This window comes from Myotis daubentonii, chromosome 16 (genome assembly GCF_963259705.1).
Source record: "Myotis daubentonii chromosome 16, mMyoDau2.1, whole genome shotgun sequence".
Taxonomy (NCBI): Eukaryota; Metazoa; Chordata; class Mammalia; order Chiroptera; family Vespertilionidae; genus Myotis; species Myotis daubentonii.
In genome coordinates this window covers 16,799,600-16,822,064 of record NC_081855.1, presented here as the reverse complement: position 1 = coordinate 16,822,064, position 22,465 = coordinate 16,799,600, and the positions used below count along the sequence as shown (strand labels likewise).

The following is a 22,465-nucleotide window of genomic DNA, read 5'->3' as shown; positions in this document are numbered from 1 at the left end:
CACCCCCAGCCCCCGGCTCCCGGCCCCCGACCCCCACCCCCACTCCTCCCCACCCCCAGCCCCCGGCTCCCGGCCCCCGACCCCCACCCCCAGCACCGGCCCCCAGCCCCCACCCCCAGCCCCCTCCCCTACACCCAGTCCCCACCCCCGCCCCCCGGTCCCCGGCCCCCACCCTCAGCCTCTGGCCCCCAGCCTCCACCCCCACCCCTCGGTCCCCGGCCCCTGCCCCCACCCCCAGCCCCCAGCCCTCAGCCCCCACTACGTGGCCCGGGATGCCTCCGCGTAAGGGTTGCTCGCTTCCGACCGCTGTCCTCGCCACTTAGGGTCCCGCCATGCCCAAGGCATGGACACTCTCTCCCCTTAACTCCTCCGCATCCCTCTGGCCTCCCACTACCCTGGGCCAGGGGAGACGTAGGGAACCGAACGTGGAGAGGGGGGTGTCCCTAGGTTGTCCGGCCCCTGCTTTTCCGAGGACCCCGTACCTGAACCTGCCTTTCTTCCCTCTGTAACTTACAGGCTTTTTCTCCTGGAAATAGAAAGCCCAGGCCCTCGGAGCCAAGTTCCCTCAGTGGCAGTTCACCAAGTCTGACTGTTCACAGAGGAAAAGCACGGTATGGAAGCGGGGAGACTGGGACCTGCTTTCGCAGTGTGAGGCCCCGGGACAAAGAAAACGAAGAGGAGCCGGTGTGAAATCTGGGGAAAGGGCATTCCGGGTGGAGAAGCAGCAAGTGCCAAGTCCAGCTTGTTGAACAGAATAGAAGCCGCTGTGTTTGAGGGTTAGCAATGGAAGGGGGAGAAAAGACCCAGGGGAGGTGGGAGGGTCGGATCACTCCAGCCTTGCAGCCCTGGGGAGGGACATGTCAGATTTGTATTCTAGAAGGTAACGTTGGTTGCAACACGGAGCGTGGATTTTAACACATATTTTTATTGATTTCAGAGAGGAAGGGAAGAGCGAGAAACATCAATGACCGGGAATGGAACCATGATCTCCTAGTTCATAGGTCCTTGTTCAACCATTTAGCCACACCAGCCAGACTGGAGAGTGGATTTTAAGATTTTTAAGCAGAAGGCCAGTGAAGAAGCCATAAAGTTATCCAGGAAGGCCAGGATGAGATTGGACCAGGGTGGGTCAAGAAGGTAGAATGAAGTGGAAGGAATCAAGAAGATAAGAAGGTCTGACCAAGGGGCTGTGAATAGGTGAGAAAACGGGAGGGGTGCAAGGATGACAAATTTGGGGCCCCAGCAAGCTGGAAGTTTGGGGAGTTATTCGCCTAATAATAGGCTTCCTGCCTAGAGGAACTACTAGATAGTAAGAATTCACGTTGTGAATTAACCATGAGAAGGCAGTTAGGTCTGTCCTGTGATTTTCAATGACCTTGGCTCACAGAAAGTGCCCTAGAGAAATCTTCTCAAAAGCTTGAGTTTTGGAGCCTGCCTGTGGCCATAGGAGGTACTGCAGGTGACTGGGTGTACTCTCTCGAACCCACATGTTCCCATTTGAACTGGTCATAAAAGAACTTAGAAAAAAATTTATCATGGAAAAATGTAAACATATGTAAAAGTGAAAATAATATAACGATCCTCTTTGAGACCTACCTTGCTTCCTCTATACTTTTCCTCTCAGCACTATTAGATTATTTTGAAGTAAATTCCAGATATCACCAGATAGGTTCAAATTGCCCACTCACACATATTTTGTTTTTTGATTTTCACACTTTGCTTGAATCAGGGTCCAAATAAAGTTCACACATTGTACTTGGTCAATGTGTCTCATAATCTCTCTTTTTAAAATCTGTATTGTTGAACGTATTACATATGTGCCCCCCACCCCCACCCCATAAGTCTCTTTTACTCTTAGGTTCTTCTTCCTCACCCCTCCTTCCTCCTAGTTTTCTTTTCTTGCAATCATCTGTTGGAGACACTGGGCCACGTATGGGCTGTGTTCTGATCGGGTTATTTGACTTGTTCCTCTGTGCTCTGTGTTTCCTGTGAACTGGTTGTCAGATCAGTCTCACGTTTAGCTTTCTGGTAAAAATACATCATGAGTGGTGGCTTGTGCTTACCCCGTTACAGCAGGAGAGACGTAATGCCTGCTCCTCTCTCTTTTTCTGGTGTTAAATCTGAGTAGTGGGCTCAGATTTCAGCAACCAGTATGAAGTGCCCCATCACTTTTTCACGTACTGATTTTATTAATCAGCCGTTTTTGCGCATGTCCTTCCCTGACGTGCTGTGAGTCCTGGGTCTCCCAGGTAACCAGCTCTGGGCCACCGACGCCCGGGGAGGGGTCGGAGGGACTGCTGAGCCCGGAGCTCGCAAAGCCACTGCCGGGTCAGTGTGCCCAGCTCGCCCTACAACGCAAGTTTGACGCCGGAAGTTCAGGCAGGCCTTAGGCTCTTACTCTTCGATCCCTGAGACCCCGGCCACCTGGAAACAACAACATCCAGTGGTTATGAGGAGACCTGACCAGCCCAGAGGCCGGTCGACCTCGTGGCGCAACGGTAGCGCGTCTGACTCCAGATCAGAAGGTTGCGTGTTCAAATCACGTCGGGGTCAAGTTTTTGGTTGCTTTTTCTTTATTTCCACATTTTCAACTATGAGCTCCAGCGATCAAGTAGGAGAAGCAGCACCTTGTAGGGGCCGGAAGGAGAGGTCTCCTGACGCGAAGCATCGCGCCGTCCCGTGGAGAGAGCCCAGCAATCTCGCGTTTTTTGCGGCAGGTCCAGGGTCGTAGGGACGGCGCAAGTTCCCTTTCGCTCAACCCAGAACAGAGTCGGGAGCTCGCGCAGGCGAGAATGTAGCTCGGTCAGTTCAACGTTCTGCGTATCGGCTCCGCAGTGCTGGGCAGGATCTCAAGGAATGAATTCGCAACATGTCATTTTTTTTTAATTTTTATTGCGGAGTAAGAGTTCAGACCTCAGAGGGAGCAGACGAGGTTCACTTGTCGTGGACGAGGTGGCCGAGTGGTTAAGGCGATGGACTGCTAATCCATTGTGCTCTGCACGCGTGGGTTCGAATCCCATCCTCGTCGATCTAAGTCTGCCAAATTTTGTAATCCGAAAGTAAGAATTCCTCTTATTTTCCGTTTGCCCACATTCAATTTCCGTGTCACTCGTTCATTCTCGCTAACAGTTGGGGTCTTCGTCCCTTCTGCATTTTCCGGTATGGGCAAAATTGGTTCTAAAAAAACACTGGACATTAACTTACCTGCTCTGGAGCTGACCTGGCCAAGAAATGAGGTTCCCACACACCGCAGCACTAGGCGCCGTGGCTTAGTTGGTTAAAGCGCCTGTCTAGTAAACAGGAGATCCTGGGTTCGAATCCCAGCGGTGCCTCAGTGGGTAGTGTCTTTTGCTAAGACTGCGAGAAGAGTAGCTGTAATGCTTGGTAATTTAGTCTTCGAATTCTATTTATTATTAATTTTTCTAGCAGAACGCATTGTGAAATCTATATAGTATTTTATGGCACTCTAGAGCGCCACTGGCCGGTTAGCTCAGTTGGTTAGAGCGTGGTGCTAATAACGCCAAGGTCGCGGGTTCGATCCCCGTACGGGCCAGTAAGTAATCCTTTTTAACAGTTTTCACTGCTTGAATTTAAAAAGGCTCGTAGAACATTTCCACCCCCGGAATTCTTTACATTCAAAAGGAAAACATGTTGAGGCACAGTCCAAAGTGCTAGTGTTTTCTGAAACAGGATGATATTAAAACTAAACTGGATGTCTTTCTGTGATCTCTTTCTAAATCTCCTGACCATAACATGGTGGCTGCTGGAACTTACTATGTGAACTGTAAACAGAAGGGTGCCAGGGGTTGGAACAAAGATTGTCTCAAACCATACATTCGGCACTGATCAGTGCAGTGTGGGAAATGGGATCAGGAATGGAGCTAACAAGTTTCCCCCATCTTTCTCCACAGATAAAATGTCCAGTTCACCCAGTCCCTCCCGGACTAAGGCGTATTAGCATCTGAGAAGACAATCCCTTCCTTTTCTCTTCTGGAGCACCTGGCTTCGTTTCTGCTTTTATCGGATCTCTGGGTCATGTTTGTGTCCTGCAGTTCCCCTCAGACCTGATGTCTAAGAGCCGGAACGATATCCTTCCCCACTTGGCCTGGGTCCCCCACCTCACTCCCAGCACCGACCCCAAGGGAGCTCCAAGAAAAAGACGGACCCTTATTCCCATTCTTTTTGGCTCATCAATCCGCGTAACGCCACACAGACACAGCTTCAGCCTTAGCAGCAGCAGCAGCAGCACTTTAATTCCACAAAAACTCAGAAAGTTAAAACTGATTAGAACACTCCACAACAGGTGGGCTTCAAAACCAGCAACAATTCTACTGAATCCTGAGAGCAGTGAGACCACTCCCAACTCACCCCCTCTACCATGCAATGCATTCCTTCTAGCTCCACCCTGGTCTGGCTGAAACGGGATGGTAGGGGGCCCGCGGGCAAACGCAGGAGGCTATCCATCTGCAGGTGTGTGACCAAGGACCTCTCAAACTCCCATCGCTCCTGGCACCTGAGATGTGATACTGGAGTCAGAGTGGGCACAGTGGGGGCTGGGGCCTCTGTTCCCCTTTCTTGATCCCACCTAGCATGTCTCTCAAGCCCAGACCTGAAGCCCTGGGTTCCCAGGGACGGTGCTTTAGTTAGAGAAGAGCTGAGGAAAACAACGTAGCTACAGATGGCCAACTGAATAGAAGCTGAGCATCATCACCTCCCACCAGGAAAGCCTTTAGAACTTCCCAGATACACCTGCATACGGCCCAGCGAGCGGACGCCGGCCTGCTAAATGCATCTTGAAGAGTCCTTAGGATCCTACTGGGCCCTGGCCTGGTCTCTCTCGCCCTCCTGGTCACTTGCACAGAGCCTCCAACACTTCCAGGGTGCGTCGGATATCCCGGACCTGGCGCGCCAGCCCCTGCACCGGCTGCAGAGCCCTCTCCAGCTCCTCGCAGCGCGCCAGCAGGGTGTACATCCCCTTGATGCTCATGTCCACGGCTTCGCCTAGGGAGTCCACGGCGTCGCGGTAGGTCTGGATGCAGCCCACGCTCAGGGCTGTCAGCTCCTGCACCGCGCCACCCAGCCCGCGAAGCAGACGGTCCACCCTGCCGCCCAGCTCCCGACTCAGCCGCTCCAGGTCCCGCAGCACGTCCGGGTCGATGGGGGGGATGGCCGGGGTGGACGAGGGCGCTGAACAGGGCGGCGCAGGGGCAGGGGGCGGGGGTTGAGAGGTGCTGCTCAGACGGATCTTGAGTTGCAAGTTGTTGGCGACAAAATGGGTGAGGTCGCCCTGGCGGCTCACCGTGCCCTCCAGCTCCAGGGGGCTGGAGATGGTGGCGCGACGCCCGCCACCCGCGCCGGACTCCGCAGCCGCTGGGGACCCAGGGCCGCCGCCGCACGCCCCGCTCAGCCCGTCCAGGCTGCGGCTGTCCTGGAGTCGGCTGGAGAACGATCTGCCAGCCCGGCCGGCCGCCCCCTCGTCGTCTTCCTCCTCCGGCTCAACATCCATCCCGCCGCCTCCCGGGCCTCCTCGACGGCCGATCGTTTCGGACACAGGCTTGTCCTCGGGCGGCTCGGGGTCCTGGCGGATGGAAGACCCGTGCGGGTGGTGCTCGGGATCCGGCGCTCCCGGGTGGCTCCCGGGTCCACACAGCATCACTGTGCGGCCGAGCTCGTTCTCCGGAGCCTCGGGTCCCGGCCAGTGGACGACGCCGCAGCTCGAAGTCTTAGGGGACGCCCTGGCGTGGCGGCTCGAGCCTCCAACGTTCTCGGCTTCTTCCTCTCGCGACACCCGGAAGCCTGAGGGCGGTTCAGAAGGCGCTCGGCCCGGCCCGCCGCCGAAGACCGCGGCTCGCTGTCTCCCCAAAGTCAGAAGGTCTGACTCGGGCCCAGGCCGCCCGTGGGACGCCTCCATACTGCAGCTGGAGACAGGACCCGAGGAATTGGTGCGCCCGGGCTCCCGAGGCGGCGGCGGCGCCTTTAAGAGGCGTAGGGAGAGGAGCGCCGGGGCCTGCGGGCCGACCACGGCAAGGACGGAAACAACACTCTGATTGGTCACGGCGACCAGGAAGTCCCGGAAAAGAGCTGCTCTCGAAGACCCGGACACACGTGAGAGCCAGCGGGGCGGAGAGGAGGTGACAGCTGCCGTCGTAGCCCCGCCCATTGAGAAAGTTGAGGGGGAGGACTTGAAAGATCAAGATCCCGAAATACCGGCGTCCGCCAAGGGCGGGGCTCCGACTCTTTATGCCCAAAGGGCCACGCCCACAGTCGTTGCTTAGCAACCGCACGTGTAAGGCTCAGACTTGGAGGACCTGAGAGAGATGGTTGGGATGGAAATACGTAGTGTGTCCCGCTCGGACCATCGGGATTGAACCGCCTCTAGTGCGTCAGGATGAAAACAACTTCAGCAGAACATGAGTGGTTCGTACCGCCGTCCTCGGCTCACAGACCTTGTTGGACTCAGGCTCAAAATAGGCTGCCAATGGCATTCTAGACAGACCCTGAGATGGGAACAGATATGGCATGCCTAAGGAGCTTTGGTGACTTGGGGAGTGAAAAACCAACACCCCTGACGGGGGTGCAGGAAAGTGGGCACACTACCTTAGTGCTGGCGGGAGTGTGAGTTGCCCCACCACTTTGGAGAGCAACTGGGCAAAATCTATTGGACATTTCCCAGGCGTAAAAGACTCGGCCATAGTACAACACACTGACAATAGTCTACGTTTCCATCAACAGAATAGCTTTCTTAAAAACCTAGGAACCTGCATATTAAGTATTATAATATGGCAGTTTTACAAAACATCTATCTGAACTGTCATAGAGAACCTTCTGGCCCTTTAAATACAGTTCCTCATGTTGTGACCCAACCATAACATTATTTTCGTTGCTACTTCATAACTGTAATGTGGCTACTGTTATGAATCGTAATGTAAACATCTGATATGCAGGATGGTCTTAGGCGACCCCTGTGAAAGGGTCGTTCGACCGCCAAAGCGGTCATGACCCACAGGTTGAGAACCACTGTTCTAAGGCATCATAAGGGCCAAAAGGAAGTGACAAAACAATACATACAGGTCAATACTATTTAACGAAACCTCACATGCTAAAGGCAAAAATGCTGTTTTCTAGAAGTATAGGGATAATATGGATATGAATGTAAATGGAAAGAAGACTAGAAAGATGTTACCAAACTGGTATTAGTAGTGGAATTTCACCTTATTTATTTATGTGAATGAACTCACTTAATTTGTGTAAGTTAACAGTCTTTAGAGATAATACAGGGCTCAAACCCAACCCCTGGGGTAGTGAAGCCTGGAGCCTAAGAATTAGGAGTGGCAAGCACAGGGCATTTGCCTGGCAGGCTTGGCGGTGAGGGCAAAGGAGAAATGGGGCAGAGCACAGGTAGGGGTAAGCTGTGTGTTTGGAATTTTAGAAACACCTTTGAAATACTTTTGGATCAGAGAAGAAGTCATAATGGTAATTAGGGAATATTGAGACCTGAAAAACACAAAATACTGTACTCCATATCAGGCCTGTGTGATGCAGTAAAATGACACTTTGATGGATGTTGACAGCTGTAAAGTGCTCACACTGAAGGAGAACTTGGAGATGGATTAGTGACCTATACATAGGAAAATGAGCAAATAAGACAACAACTTCAGGGACAGTCAAAAGCTGTACAAGAGAGAAAAATACTAGAATGCCACATGAGTCAGCTTGGCTAGCATCTCATGATAATCCAAACACCGGACATGGATCCTCGAGATTTGCAAAGCCCATGAGCTTAGAGGATTTTCTTCCTTTTATTCACTGCTTTACCTCCAGCCTCTAGGAGAGAGCCTGGGATCTCGAAGGCACTCAGTAACTATTGTCCAGTGAATCAGTCTTACCAAAACCATGATGTAACTACATCCGAAGGATGCAAGGACAGAACCTGTGAACATATATACATCGTGGCACAGAGGTAAAGGAGTTCAATCCTTACGTTTTATAGCTGGTAAATAATAGGTAATAAATACCTAAAACTGGAGATTTATGAAATAGCTACAGAAACATGTGATTTGGAAATAGATGGTAAATACTAAGAGCAAAATAAAACAACAACAACAAAAAAAAAAATAGCAGCCGGAACCGGTTTGGCTCAGTGGATAGAGCGTCGGCCTGCGGATTGGGGGGTCCCAGGTTCGATTCCGGTCGAGGGCATGTGCCTGGGTTGCGGGCACATCCCTAGTGGGAGATGTGCGGGAGGCAGCTGGTCGATGTTTCTCTCTCATCAATGTTTCTAACTCTCTATCTCTCTCCCTTCCTCTCTGTAAAAAATCAATAAAATATATTTAAAAAAAAAATAGCAAAAAGATTTGGAATTGGCCCTAACTGGTTTGGCTGAGTGGATAGAGTGTCGGCCTGCGGACTGAAAGGTCCCAGGTTCGATTCCAGTCAAGGGCATGTACCTTGGTTGCGGGCACATCCCCAGTAGGAGGTGTGCAGGAGGCAGCTGATTGATGTTTCTCTCCCGTCAATGTTTCTAACTCTCTATCCCTCTCCTTCTCCCTTCCTCTCTGTAAAAAAATCAATAAAATATATTTTTAAAAAAAGATTTGGAATTGGCTATCTCAGGGAAAAGAGAAATAAGCAGGCTGCTTTAAAATAAAAAAAAAGCCTTAGATTCTAAGGCTTAGAACATCATTCAGTTGTTCCTCTATGGGCATGTGTAGCAGATTGCATGGTGGCCTCCAAGAAGCTGTGTCTATACCCTAATGAACCGATGAATGTGCAGTTTTTTTGAAAAGTGTCTTTGCAGATGTAATTAAGGACCTTGAGATCATCCTGGGTTATCTGGGTGGGCTGCAGATCAAATGAGTAGTGTTCTTATGACACAGAAGAGAGACAGAGAAAGGAAGGCCATGTGAAAACGGAAGCAGAGATTGGAGTTATGGAACCACAGCCAAGAAATGCCTGAAGCCCCTAGCTGGTTTGGCTCAGTGGATAGAGCACTGGTCTGCGGGGCGGACCGAAGGGTCCCAGGTTTGATTCAGATCACGTTAGCTACCTCCGTTGTAGGCTCCTCCCCCACCAGGGCCTTCGGGGCACATGCAGGAGGCAACCAATCTCACATCGGTATTTTTCTCTATCTTTCCCTCTCTCTGGAAATCAAAAATCAATGGAAAAAACATTTCCTCGGGTGAGGATTAAAAAAAAAAATGCCTAGAGCCACCTGAAGCTGGAAGAGGCAAGGATTTTCCCCTCGAGCCCTCAAAGGGAGGGTGGGACTACGGGTGCCTTGATTTGGGGCCTCCAGAGCTGCCCAGGTAAATTCCTGTTGTTTTAGATCGCCAAGTTGGTGGCATTTTGTTACTCTAGCTCTGAGAATTCTGGGAATCGAATACAGCACGAAAAACTGAGGTAAAATAAAGATTAGAACATTTATTGATGTATTTCACCACATTGATTGGAAGAGCAAATCATTAATACAGAAAAAACATTTGATGAAAGTCAACACCTGATACAAAAAAACCAAACCCTTTGCAAAGTAGAAAGAGAATAGTCCCACCTTAACCTGATAAAGGTTTAGTAAAAGCAAAAACGAATTCTTGCTCCACTTCTGTGAAATATGTGTGTGCGTATATATACATCATATATACATAATAAATGTGCTTGCTGTGAAAAGGCAGCATTACACCATTACTCCATTAAATGCGGAGTTTTAAAACTGGGCTACCCCACTCGCTAGTTGTGTGACTTTGGGCAGATCATGTGTCTCAGTTGCCTTAACTGTAAAATGAGGGCAAACCTACCATAAACATCATCCTTAACAGTGAAACCTTAGTCAGGAGTGAGACACCATCAGTGCTGCTTCTCTTTGCTCTCGTACTAGATCCTGACCAGAGCAGGGAAACACCACTGCTAGGGACAGCACTGTCCAGTGGCTCCTAGGTTGGCAGGGGCTGAACCAGGAGAAAGACTAGAGGTCAGACAATTGAGAGTGAGAAGTCAGAGGTGGGCAGAGGTCAGGCTTAGCAGAGTACAGCCGAGGTCCCAGCACCCCGAGACCCTGGGAGTCAGAGCAGAGGAGAGAAAAGACAGTGGGGACAAGGTGGCTGGGAGCTGACCAGGTCGGTATCAGAGCTGAGGGCAGGGTGCTACCAGGGGCAGTAATCCAGTACCCATCCTTGGCATCCCTGGGCAACTATTCCCACAGGGGACAGCTTCATCCCAGCAAAGTCTCCACCTATAACACCTGCACTCATCATTACAAAAAGCTACAGCCTTTATTAAATAAAAAGGAGGCAGGAGACAGATAAGGGGACAAGCCAGAGACCCCCTCCTTCCAACTACACATACTATATACAGACATACAAACAGACGCAGCTCAGTAAATGACGGACGATTCAGTGGACGGACTGAAGGGCCGAGGGTGGCAATACCCTCCGAGAGTGGGCCCGGACCCAAGGGTGGGCTGAGACCTGGGCCAGAGGCAGACGGTCTGAGGGGTTATGTTTGAGCAGCTTGGAGATGAGGTCCTGGGCTCCCACGGGCACAGAAGGGGGGAACTTCAGGTCCACCTGCAGAGGCAGAGAAAGGAGAAGAAAGGGCCCGTTGGTTTCATCCTGGCTGCTTTCCCCTGACTGCTCGTTCTATCTGGAGGGCTAGGCCCCACAACTACTGGTATGTTCTTCACACTCCCAGCCCCTGACCCCTGGGTCAGCCCTCGCACCTTGACGATGCGCCGATAGGTTTCATTGTGTGAAGCGCTCTCAAAGGGGGGGTTTCCCACCAGCAGCTCGTAGCAGAGCACTCCGATGCACCACAGATCCACCTTCTCATTGTGCGTGCGCCCCTCAATCATCTCTGGAGGCAGGTAGTCCAGGGTGCCACACATGGTCTTCCTCCTGGGTGGGGTGGGGTGGGGGGGTGGGCAGGGATCCCAGAGACAAATGGCCTCTCCTTTCCTAGTTGCCTGACAACAGTGAGCCAAGACCCCAGGACGCACAGGGATGCAACAGACCTGGTCCGACAGGGCTTGTGGGGTGGCAGTGGTGAAGCCACAAACCAAAGCCCCAGAGGTGGGTTTATACCCTGCCCAGCATTTCCAAACTCACGGATGTGTCTTAAAATAATCAGGTGAGAGGGCAACGCTCACCTTAGAATTAAAGGAAAAATTGGAGACAACTTTAATGCCCATCAAGCATGTCCTACTGAGATAAATCACATTATAGCTCTGCTCTGCAACAGTAGGGAGCCATTAAAAATGACATGGGAGCCCTGACCGGTGTGGCTCAGTGGGTAGAGTGTCGGCCTGCGGACTGAGGGGTCCCAGGTTCGATTCCGGTCAAGGGCATGTACCTGGGTTGTGGGCACATCTCCAGTCTGGGGTGTGCAGGAGGCAGCTGATCGATGTTTCTCTCTCATCGATGTTTCTAACTCTCTATCCCTCTCCCTTCCTCTCTGTAAAAAAATCAATAAAATATATATATTTTAAAAAAAATGATATGGGAGTATTCTCAATATGGCAAGAGGGCCCCAATATATTGAATAAGACATCTGGGCAACAAAACCGAGCCTCCTGTTTCTGTAAAGATATTGCTATGTCTGGCTATATATTTACACGAGGACAAACCCCAATGTTTCTAGGTAACAAGATCCGAACCTCCCGGCCTCACCCTCACCCGGGGCTGGCCTCCCGGCACAACATACCTCAGGGAGGGGGCGTGTACAGACCAACCAAAGTCCGCGATCTTCAGCTCCCCCTGGAGCCCCAGGAGCAGGTTCTCCGGCTTTATGTCTCTGTGGATCACCTTCTTCTGGTGGCAGTACATCAGCGCGTCCGCCAGCTCCTCCATGATCTGGGAAGGCCAGTGACAGGCGGTCAGACCAGGACGGGCCTCCAGCGGCCAGCAGCACCCCCCCTGCCCCCAGCCTCAGGCCCACTGTGGGCGTCCCAGGTGCCCACCCCTTCCCAACCGTGGCTGTTCGCTGCTGGTCAAAAGTGCGGCTCTTCTGCAGCTCCTTGTAGAGCTCCCCGCGGGGGGCATACTCCAGAATCAGGTAGATCCTTCGCCGGTCATAGAAATAGTTGTAGAGACGCAAGATGTTGGGATGCCTGGGAGGAGAGACATAGAGGCCTCAGGCCACATCCGGGCATAAGGAAATGGGGACGCTGACAGGTCCCGTACAGGTCAAAGTTGGACCAGGCTGGGGACACCAGGGCTGGAAGTGGCCAGGGAGAACTGGAGACAGGTCTCTGGGCTCAAGGCTCTGGCTGCAATCGAGAGCTCAGTGGGGCTACGTGGCCACAGCCGCAGAGAAAGCGGTCCGGATGAGGTGGGGCTGAGAGGAGCTGGGGGGCGGGGGGCAGAGGGGCTCTGGCGCCGAGGGCAGTGACCATACTGTAGGTGGGCCTGGATTTCGATCTCTCTGCGAAGCTGGTGCTCCACACCCTCCTTCTCTATCTGAGACTTGAAGAGGACCTTGAGCGCCACGATGAAACGGCTTTTCTTCTCCCGGGCCAAGTACACATTTCCAAACTTGCCTTTGCCCAGAGGACGCCCGATCTCAAAGTCATCGATCGTGAAGGACCGCCTGATCAGAGAGTGGGGGGAAGGCACCTGAGCAAGGGTTTGTGGGCCACCTGAGGCAGGGGTCCTCAAACTTTTTAAACAGGGGGCCAGTTCACTGTCTCTCAGACCGTTGGAGGGCTGGACTATAGTTTAAAAAAAAACTATGAACAAATTCCTATGCACACTGCACATACCTTATTTTGAAGTAAAAAAACAAAACGGGAACGAATACAATATTTGTATTTGCATGTGGCCCGCGGGCCGTAGTTTGAGGACCCCTGACCTGAGGTGTCTGCCTTCTCTCTGCTCCTCAGCCCCGCTGCTCTCCCAAGGGAGCTGAAGATAGATCAGGCTTTCCGGCCGCATCCCTGTTCCTCCTGCCCTCAGCTTCCACCTCCCTCATTTCCCACCTGTTCCCTGCCCCACCCTCACCCTTGCCACCCGACGGCTTGGGCACTTACATTAAGTTGGGTGTCCCATTGCTGTTCTGGCCAGGGGCAGCTAAGAAAAGAACCGGTACGTTGAGGCTGTCCTTTAACATTTTCATCCCTGCACCCTCCCAGACTCGAGTCCCCTCAGGCAATCCTCTTCCCCGAGTCCCAGTTACCTGTGGGCTGGGCATTGGAGCGGCTCATGAGGACGAGCGAAGACGGGGTGGTAGGGTCCTTCTGGAGGACTCTCTGTGGCAGGGTGTTCAGGCCACACTGAGCCTGGGAAGGAGCACAGGGGGCTCTGAGGGTGCCTTTGTCCCAGTGACCGGGTTGGAATGTGCTGCAAGCAGCACTTCAGTATTTGCTACGGAGCCACCCCCACCCACCCAACCCCAGTTCAAAGAGGAACAGTGAGACCACACTATTGCTGTTCAGCCCCAATAATCTGCTCAGAACCCCATATTAATGGGTTATTCATACACAAGCCAAGTCAGCCTAAGATACGGAGCAAAGGACTTACCCCAATACCTAACATTTCACCTCTTGGGCCTGGCCCGCACCACATTCTCAAGCATGAAGCTATCCAACCTCTATAGTCCTATTCATAACCTCATACCTTGACTGATTCGCCCAGCTGCCCCCCCACCCCCGGGCAGTAGAAGGCTGGGGTAATGAACATCCATAATTCAAGGAGTTTTAGCACAGAGACCTTCTCAGTCCCCTAAAAATCTCAGTTCAACCCTGGCCAGTGTCGCTCAGCTGGTTGGAGCGTCATCCTGTACACCAAAAGGTGACAGGTTCGATTCCTGGTCAGGGCACATACCCAAGTTGTGGGTTTGATCCCTGGTCCAGGGCATGTGTGGGAGGCAACCAAGAGACATTTCTCACATAGATGTTTCTCTCTCTCTCTCTCAAAATCAATAATGAGATGCACAAAAATGTCACAACAGCTTAATTCATAACAGTCAAAACCTGGGAGCAACCCAAATGTCTACCAACGTGTAAATAAACGATGGCATATTCACATGAACAGACCACTCCTCTGCAATGGAAAAGAATGAACTTCTGAAATATGCAACACAAATATATACTATACCATTTATTAAAAACATTTAAAAAAAAATCTCAGTCTATTAAGGCTTGGATAAGGTCCCGGAGGCCTTGAATAGTCAGCAAATGCCAGTATCTACCCCTTTGCAACAACAGACGTTAGAGACACTACGGGAATACTCTGATGACCTTGGACCACTTTCAAATTCTGGGAAATATACAAAACTGTCTTTTGGGAGTGACCACTGTAGGAGTGACAATGGTTTCTCAGTCAGCCTCCAGTCTCACAGACTCATTCAGTACTCCATGAGGGAGGGAGCTGGTGGACAGGGGGCAGATGGACCCTCCAGGATACCCAGGCCCTACACATGGAGCAAAGCTTGTGTGACGCCTGCCTGCCTTCCTCCTTTAGCCAAGAGAGGAAGACAGTCTGAGGGGCCCTAAAAGCCTGTCCCCAGGGAACATGAGTATAGAATTTGCAAATAAGCCAGTTGGACAAAACAGAGTCGAGAAATAGACTCACATAGATGTGGGAACTGAATATAATAATAAAGGTGGCATTTCAAATGAGAGGGTAGAGTGACTCTTCAATGAAAGGTGTTGGAACAACCGGAAAAATAAATCGATTTAGATCCTTATCTCACACCCGTCTTTAAAATAAATTCCAAAACGATTAAGCCTGTTACTTTCAGGACAAGGGTTGGTCATCGTGGCCTAAAGGGCCGACCCTGGCGGCTCAGTCAGTTACCGTTTGTATGTAACAGGCAGGTTAAGCCCAGAGGTCCTCAGATTCAAGCTGGCAACCCTCGGCGGGATGTGGCTGCAGATAAGCAGACCAAGTGCCGCCAGCAAACGCTGGGAGCACAAGGGCAAAGGAAGTGCTTGGAGATCGCCTTCTGCAGGGTCTCACCTCTCCAAGCAGGAACTCGCCATGCGGGTTGGGGAAGGGGAAGTAGCAAAGCCCTTACCGTTTGCCGGCCGTAGGGCCACGGGTAGGCGTTCTCCTTCTGGGTCATCCTTAGAGGGAAAGGGGGAGGAGAGCTGAGCAAAGGGAAACAGAGCCGTGAGAAGCAGAAAACAAGAGGGAGCGAGAAAGGGAGGGGTCGGATTGATTCTATCTAGCCGGAAGCGGTTGCCTGGGGCTGGTGAAAGGGAGCGGAGCGGGTCAGCACGCTGACCGCTCCGGGCGCTCCCGGGCGCACCCGGCCCCTGGCCCCGACAGCCCTGCCTTGCTCCACGCCCCACCCCTTTCCAGGACCCTCTCCCTACCCCGGGGCGCACAGTAGCCGGTCGGATGCGCGCCCAACGGACCCCAGATCCTCCTGATCACCAGCCCTCTCCCGGCGCAAAAGGAGGTCTGCTCACCCGAGGTCCGTGGCACAGCCAACCTCCTGGCCGCCGGCGAACGACTGAATCGCCCCTTCCGCGCTCCCGCCGAGGCCCTTTCAAATCTCCTGCTTTGGCCCTATTGGCCGAGTGCGCCGCCCATGCTCAATTCTCATTGGCTGGTTGTCCAGGGACGTTGCCCACGAGGGACCAATGGAAGCAGCGGAATGAGAGCGGCAGCACGCTCTGGTTCTGCGTTAAACAGGTTTCCCTTATGCCCCAACCAAATATTCTCATGTCCTTTTTTCTTCTTCTTAATCTAAACCTTTAATATTGCTGGAACGTAGCCTTGTGTGTGTATGAACTGGGGTCTAACAGTTTTCTGCCAGATGGAGAGCCAGTTATCAGTGCCATTTGCTAAATAAACTACACTGTTTCCAGTGGAATTTAAATGCTACCCTTGGAATGAATGAATGAATGAATGAATGAATACATAAATAATTAAAATAATTAAGTAAATGCTAACCTTGACATATGAAGTCATCATAGATACTTGGATCTACTTCTGGACTCTTTATCGTTATACTGCTTGTTTGCTTGTGTGTTTATTCTTGTGTCACTACTATTTTGTTCCTTAAAGTCTTCGCTCACATTCCTAATAAGAATTTCCCACCAGCAGACCTTTCTCTGCGTCTCCTGATGAAGGCCACATTGTTTGGACCCACTCTCACTTCTCACCTTCCTGTCACACTCCCTTTTCCTCTGCCCTTTACGACCTCAAATTTCATTGTTGGGTTAAATAAATTCATTTTGGGTCCATCTACGAAATAACTAGTGGATATTTGTAAGTGGTGTTGCCTGTCCAGCACCCGTCCTCTTTCTTCAAATAATAACACCCTAATTTTTCCTGTCTCCCATTCTGTTGTCTGTTTCTGTTGCTGCCAACTCCAAATTCCTAGATTGATGACCTATTGGAGTGGACACTGTGGTTATGTAACCAGCCTCCATTCTCTGAGTGATTCCCACTTCCTGAAAGTACTTAGAGTTTTGGGAAAAAGATGTGACCCTATCCCAGGTTCAGGAGTGGACTCTGTTCGATTTATACTAGTCAACACCTTTTCATCCAAGATCATCCAGGATCATGGTCACTAATTCAGGCATAAGCGTGTGACCTAAGGGGGCCATTTACTGGGAGTTTTAGAATTTTCCAGAATGCTGGGCAGAAACTCCTTTTCTCCTGCTAGAGGTGGACAAGAAACCACGCAGCCTGCACTGAAGCTGACGTTGCAGGAGGCAGAAGGAGACCTGGGCAGAACTAAGGCCTTGATGATATTGTTGAGTCCCTGGATGCCTATTTCAGCACTTTCCTTAAGTGAGTCCAGGCCTCCTTCCCTAACGCACTGAATTAAAATTTCTGTTATTTGCTTTCAAAAGCATACTAACAGACACACATCTACAGGTTGAATGATGCAAAACTGCTGCTAGTTCATCATTTTGGCCTATAAAAATACCAGTTTCATATGATCCAACCAAATGTAAACCAAATAAATCCTTATGGGTTTCTTGATCAGTTCACAATGTTTTTGGTTGCAAGTGACAGAAAACTAAATGAACAATGACATAAACAATAGGGATCTCTGTTCTCTTTCATAACAAGGAATCCAAAAGTAGGTAGTTGGCTCAGGAACCAAACAATGTTAGAGATCTGGATTGTCCTCTCTGGGATTCTCTTAACATTTCCTTTATGGTTGCCAGGTGGCACAGTTACTGGGAAAGCAGCAAGGGGGCGAGGCGGTAAAAATAGGTGTGTGACAGTTATTTACAGTTGCATTCTGGGGAGCCCATGATTAATTTAAAAAGTCAAAGATCTGTGCATGATGAGGTATCTATAGAGATTTGAGGGTCATGACCACCCTGCTGCAAATCCAGACTTTATGCTGGCCCATCAAACATCCCTGAAAGGCCCAATATCTTCTGACATAATGTGCAAGTAGTAATTTAAAGACTCCAGGGGACAGAGCTATTGTATTGGATTTATCAAGCGTATTCTACCCAGGCACAATGCCTCACAATAGGTTCTTAGTGTTGGGAAAGCAACAGGGAGGGGTGGGGAATGCGGCCAAGTACATTCTGAACGGTGAAGGGAAGATGCGGCACTAGTTGATTGTTACTAATGGAAGTGTAGCCTAAGTATGGACAGAAGCTAGAAAGCTAGATTTACATGTGAACTTTACTGAACTGTAAATGTTGGCAAATAAGACACCAAACAAGTCTGTGGGCTGGATTTGGTCAATCACTAAAAACGCCCAGACCTCTCCTAGACCATAAACCACACTTGACAACCATGCTTCTCTCCCAGGGCCCCTGACCTTCCCGTAGTCACTCATCAGATGAGCTATGAGGGGACAGCATGCAGCAGGATGTAGCAGAAAGACTATGGGCTTGAGTGCCTCTGGCCTTGCCACTTACAATCTGCATTGCTTGGCAAAATGCTCAATTCTTTTGCGTGTCAGCTCTAACATGGGCATAGTTATAATGCCTTGCAGGGTTGCTGTCATCATTTCATGAAATAAGGTCACTAAAGCACTCAGCACAGGGCCTACCACAGTAAGCCCTCAATGTTTATCATTATTATGACTTATTATGGTTTATTATTATTAATAAATCAGCTGGCCTCAGTGGATGAGAAAAGGATCTTCGTGAGCTAATGTCAACTAATAAATGTAGAAGCAAAGACAGAGTTAGAAACTTACTGTTTTGTATCTCATTATAAAATAACTAGTGGCCTGGTGTATGAATTCATGCACATTGAAAGGAAATCAATTAGAAGAAATATTTTAATATCGCTATTTGCCCTTTCTCTATAATAAAAGTGTCAACCAAATTCACAATCCACAATGACAGATGGAAACACATGCATGCAATTGGCGCCAGTGAGAGCTTTATATGTATTGCTCATGCACGCTCATGCACGAGTAACTTAGCTATATATATATATATTCTACTTGCTTAATTAGACCTGCTTTCTGATTTAGCTAAACTTTTTCCAGCCCAGCAGCCCAGTGAAGCACCTCAACTTCTCTTTCAGGTAATTGTCAGCAACACAGCAGTAAATACCAACACAAAGCACATTATTATTGTAGATCACGTAGGGAGAACAAAGGGTAAAATATTTTACTGTAGCAGTGTTTGACTATATTCTGCGCAGTGACAAAACCTGAAGTCATTTTCAAGGTCCACCATTTTTTACTTCTTTCCAGTCGGGTAAGTTTCTAAGCTTTCTAAATCTCCATTTTCCAGCTAATGAAAACAAAATAGGATTCCACTGAGTCTCCTATCTACCTACTCCAGGACTTCTGTGAGGATCAAATGAGATGAGGCATGGGAAAACGCTTCACAGACATTTGGTTAAAGTGTAAAATGTTTCCACCTGGCTGTAAAACGAGTTGTGTTTCTGGGCTAAAGAAACTCCAAGGAGGCTAGTCACTAGGGAGAGGAAACCGGGTGTTGCTATGTGAGGTCATTACCTGGCACCCACAGCCACCATTTCCCAGCTGGGCTGGGCTGTGAGCTGCATTTTGCACCATGGGTTCTTGGCAGAGTTGATTGCGATTTGGTAGGGTGTCTCTCTGGGGTGGTGGTGGGGCTGGTGTCCCACTTGGGAGTAGCTGAGTGTTGCTTTGTGGGTGCCAGGTCTGTGGTGCCATTTCTCTGTAAATGGCCAGTGCAAGTCATGGCGGCTCCTGTGTTGAGTGTCTGCCCCCTAGTGGTCAGTGCATGTCATAGTGACCGGTCGGTCGGTTGGACACTTTGCATATTAGCCTTTTATATATAGCGATAGATTAATTCAGGCAAGGTGCTCTAGTCTAGGTGGGCAGCAAGTAGGTGCAGGACTGCCTGCCAACTGCATGCCTCACACACCTTCCTCTTTAGATTGCCAGAAATCCTGGGCTGTCGCCTGGCTAAGTCATCAACAGTTCTCAAGTCTAGCATACAACTTCTTCAGAAATGGCTAGGTGATTGTCTGTCTCCATCTGGGCACACGGGGCACTGCCGGGAGCCAGTCCATCCTTGCTGTTTCAAGGGACCTGGCATATATGGCATACGGTTCTTAATATGTTTGCTCACCTTCTTGGCGCTGTGTTTTGACCAAGGTCACCTCTCCGAGAAAGGTTGAATCCCCAGGTGGGGATTTTCCCCTGAAGTTAGGGAGGGAATAGGACCCCTCAACTAAGTGCCAGGCGGGTAATTAATCCCTTTAACAATCATGCTTAAACTACATAATCTTTTCTCCCTGGAATGGAGATAAGAAACGCCCTAACCTTTGTAATGGAGATTGATAGGATTGAATCAACTGGTATAAATACAGTTGTAACAAGACAGAAACACACAGAACTCAGAACACAGAACTCAGGAGACAGAATTCAGAAGACAGAACCTACACGGAGCCTAGACACAGAAGAACTTCGCTGGCGAGAGCATGCCAGAGGATCCTGGACCGGGACTGGCCTCGGAGCCTAGAGACAGAGCCTAGCGGGAGAACATGGCAAGGGATCCTGGACTGAACCTGACTATAGAGATTGGCAGGAGAACCTGACTGGAACCTGGACACTGAACCTGACTGGAGAGCCTGGACAGAACCTTGCTGGAGAACCTAGCGAGGGAACATGGCTACAGAACCTCGCTGGAGATCCGAAGCAGAACCTCTCTGGAGATCCGGGCTTGAGATCCTGGCTAGGCTGCTGATCAACTGAACGCTGTCTCCGTGTCATTCCTTCTTCGCCGACTCTGTCCACACCTTTGGGGACCCCTGGACCTGCTGGGGTTGGACCCCGGCATCTGGCGCCCGAACAGGGACCCCTAGGTAAGCGCCCAGCACTCGGGATGGATCGGACTCCACCGTAGGAAGAAGGTGGATAGTCTTCGCCGACTCCGTCCTCACCTTTGGGGACCCCTGGACCTGCTGGGGTTGGACCCCGGCAGGGCACAGAGACCACTCTGGCAGAAAGTGGGGCATGAGCCAGGGAGCTGAGCAGAGAGGAGGGTGAGGCACAGATTCTAGCCTGGTCAGGTGGGTGTCTGCTGGTGCAGGTGACCCAAATTCCTCTCCAGCAGTTCAAGCCTTTCACACTAACAAAGGCACTGTTAGTTCAGGAGAGAGAGGGCAAGGAGGACATTTCCCACTGGGAAAGACAAGGTCAATGGAGTGGCTGGACTGGATCTTTTTGTTTTTGTTTTTCCAATTTACTGCAAGCAGCAAAAATGCGCATGGCTCTGGGCTTTTAGTGACTACTGAGAAGTCTTGTAGCATTTGTGTTTAATAGCATTTTGTTCTACTTCAAGTTCGCATGGAGAGAACATCAGCAGTGATTAAAACATAAAAAGAAATTTTGTACCGAAATCGTGAAAACAAGAAGGCTATAATAGAACAATAACTAATTTTAAAAGAAAACAAAAGAAAGATTGTTTTTGCTTGAAAAAGCAACATAGCCTTTGGGACAGCAGTACATTGAGCAGTTCAGCTATGGAGAATCTTTAACCCTGGAGCTGGGGTTTCAGGAATTTATGTCATGGACCTAATTCAGAAGAGACAAAGAAATAAGAACGTACAAAGATGTTCATGGCCACATTTTAAATAGTAATAAGAATGAAAGTGCAGACAATTGAACAACCAACATGTCTACCTTTAGAAGATTGTTTAATGCGAAGATTGTTTAATACAGTAGTCCCCCCTTGTCCACCAGGGACAGACTGTCCCCCAGTGGATGCCTGTAACCCCAGGTAGTACTGAATCCTATACAGTAGGGAATAATGACAAGAAAAAGATTTGTAAATGTCCAATACAGACACAACCATGCAACCATTGTAGGCCTAACTCTATAGTACACGTCAGCAAAATTGTAGCTTTCTTTCCCTCCAAATATTTTCAATCTGCAGTTGGTTTCATCTGTGACGTGAAACTCTTGGGTAGCGGGCCAACTGTGTATGCTACGCACCAGTCACTCACTTAATAGCCGTCTTGGTTATCAGATCGACTGTCGTGGTATCACAGAGTTTGTGCCCCAATAACCCCTATTGTACTTAATAATGGCCCCAAAGCATAAAAGTAGTGATGTCATCAACTCAGATATGCCAAAGCTGTAAAGTGCTTCCTTTAAGCGAAAACGATATATATATATATATATATATATATATATATATATATATATATATATGTATGTATAGAAAAAAACAGTCTATACAGTCAGCCCTCCATATCCACAGGCTTCACATCCATGGATTCCACCAACAGCAAAGTGAACATATTTTTTAAAAAAGTTATGTTGTTGCTGACATGCACTATTTAGTTAGACCCAAGATGGTTGTATGGCTGTATCTGTACTGAACATGTGCAGACTTTCTTTTTCTTGTCACTATTCCCTAAGCAATACAGTATAACAACTATTTACAAAACATTTCCGTTATATTTGGTATTATAAGTAATCTAGAGATGGTCTAAAGCAGTGGTTGGCAAACCGCGGCTCGCGAGCCACATGCGGCTCTTTGGCCCCTTGAGTGTGGCTCTTCCACAAAATATCACCTGCGGGCGCGCACATACAGTGCGATTGAAACTTCGTGGCCCATGCACAGAAGTCGTTTTCGGCCTGGGCAGTCTATTTTGAAGAAGTGGCGTTAGAAGAAGTGGGGGTACGTTGGCTGAGGTAGACCCCTCAGATTGAGGATGCTTTTAGCAAAGGCCCGCTTAGGAGTACCTTAATTAAGTTAATAACAATACCTACCTGTATAGTTTAAGTTTAAAAAATTTGGCTCTCAAAAGAAATTTCAATCATTGTACTGTTGATATTTGGCTCTGTTGACTAATGAGTTTGCTGACCACTGGTCTAAAGTATATGGGAGAATGTACATAGGTTATATGCAAATACTACATCATTTTATATACCCTTGAGCATCTGAGGATTTTGGTTTCCCAGGGGATCCTGGAACCAATCCCCCTCAGACACCAAGGGAGAACAAAGTATGATTCACATCCCCAAGGGATAAAGTGGGTGGCACCAGATTTCATTAAGCTACTCAGAGCTGTGGGCTATTTAAAAAATGAATTTT

General features: G+C 49.6%; 2 protein-coding genes and 4 non-coding genes across 9 annotated transcripts; 4 read left to right on the top strand and 2 right to left on the bottom strand.

Annotated features, from left to right (window-relative positions):
* Positions 1 to 2,481: 2,481 nt before the first annotated feature.
* TRNAW-CCA (transfer RNA tryptophan (anticodon CCA)) lies at positions 2,482 to 2,553 on the top strand. The gene has a single exon. It is a non-coding gene; the product is annotated as a tRNA-Trp (tRNA).
* A 393-nt stretch (positions 2,554 to 2,946) lies between these two features.
* TRNAS-GCU (transfer RNA serine (anticodon GCU)) lies at positions 2,947 to 3,028 on the top strand. Its single transcript has one exon. It is a non-coding gene; the product is annotated as a tRNA-Ser (tRNA).
* A 230-nt stretch (positions 3,029 to 3,258) lies between these two features.
* TRNAT-AGU (transfer RNA threonine (anticodon AGU)) lies at positions 3,259 to 3,332 on the top strand. Its single transcript has one exon. It is a non-coding gene; the product is annotated as a tRNA-Thr (tRNA).
* Positions 3,333 to 3,479: 147 nt separating this feature from the next.
* TRNAI-AAU (transfer RNA isoleucine (anticodon AAU)) lies at positions 3,480 to 3,553 on the top strand. Its single transcript has one exon. It is a non-coding gene; the product is annotated as a tRNA-Ile (tRNA).
* A 667-nt stretch (positions 3,554 to 4,220) lies between these two features.
* BORCS6 (BLOC-1 related complex subunit 6) lies at positions 4,221 to 6,084 on the bottom strand. Its single transcript, XM_059668677.1, has one exon. The coding sequence runs from the start codon at positions 5,909 to 5,911 to the stop codon at positions 4,850 to 4,852; it is 1,062 nt and encodes a 353-aa protein (XP_059524660.1). The 5' UTR covers positions 5,912 to 6,084; the 3' UTR covers positions 4,221 to 4,849.
* A 3,316-nt stretch (positions 6,085 to 9,400) lies between these two features.
* AURKB (aurora kinase B) lies at positions 9,401 to 15,501 on the bottom strand. Of its 4 annotated transcripts, none has more exons than XM_059668673.1 (9): positions 15,401 to 15,501; positions 15,004 to 15,052; positions 13,162 to 13,264; positions 13,016 to 13,055; positions 12,385 to 12,576; positions 11,959 to 12,097; positions 11,692 to 11,840; positions 10,712 to 10,886; positions 9,401 to 10,559 (listed from the first exon to the last, which is right to left on the bottom strand). In XM_059668673.1, exons 2-9 carry the CDS (start codon positions 15,049 to 15,051, stop codon positions 10,386 to 10,388), a joined length of 1,020 nt encoding a protein of 339 aa, XP_059524656.1. In that variant the 5' UTR covers position 15,052; positions 15,401 to 15,501; the 3' UTR covers positions 9,401 to 10,385. The 4 variants fall into 4 exon arrangements, with proteins under 4 accessions (XP_059524656.1, XP_059524655.1, XP_059524658.1 ...); XM_059668672.1 differs by having other exon boundaries at positions 15,004 to 15,076; positions 15,401 to 15,491; XM_059668675.1 differs by lacking the exon at positions 15,004 to 15,052 and having other exon boundaries at positions 15,401 to 15,499.
* Between the last annotated feature and the right edge of the window lie 6,964 nt (positions 15,502 to 22,465).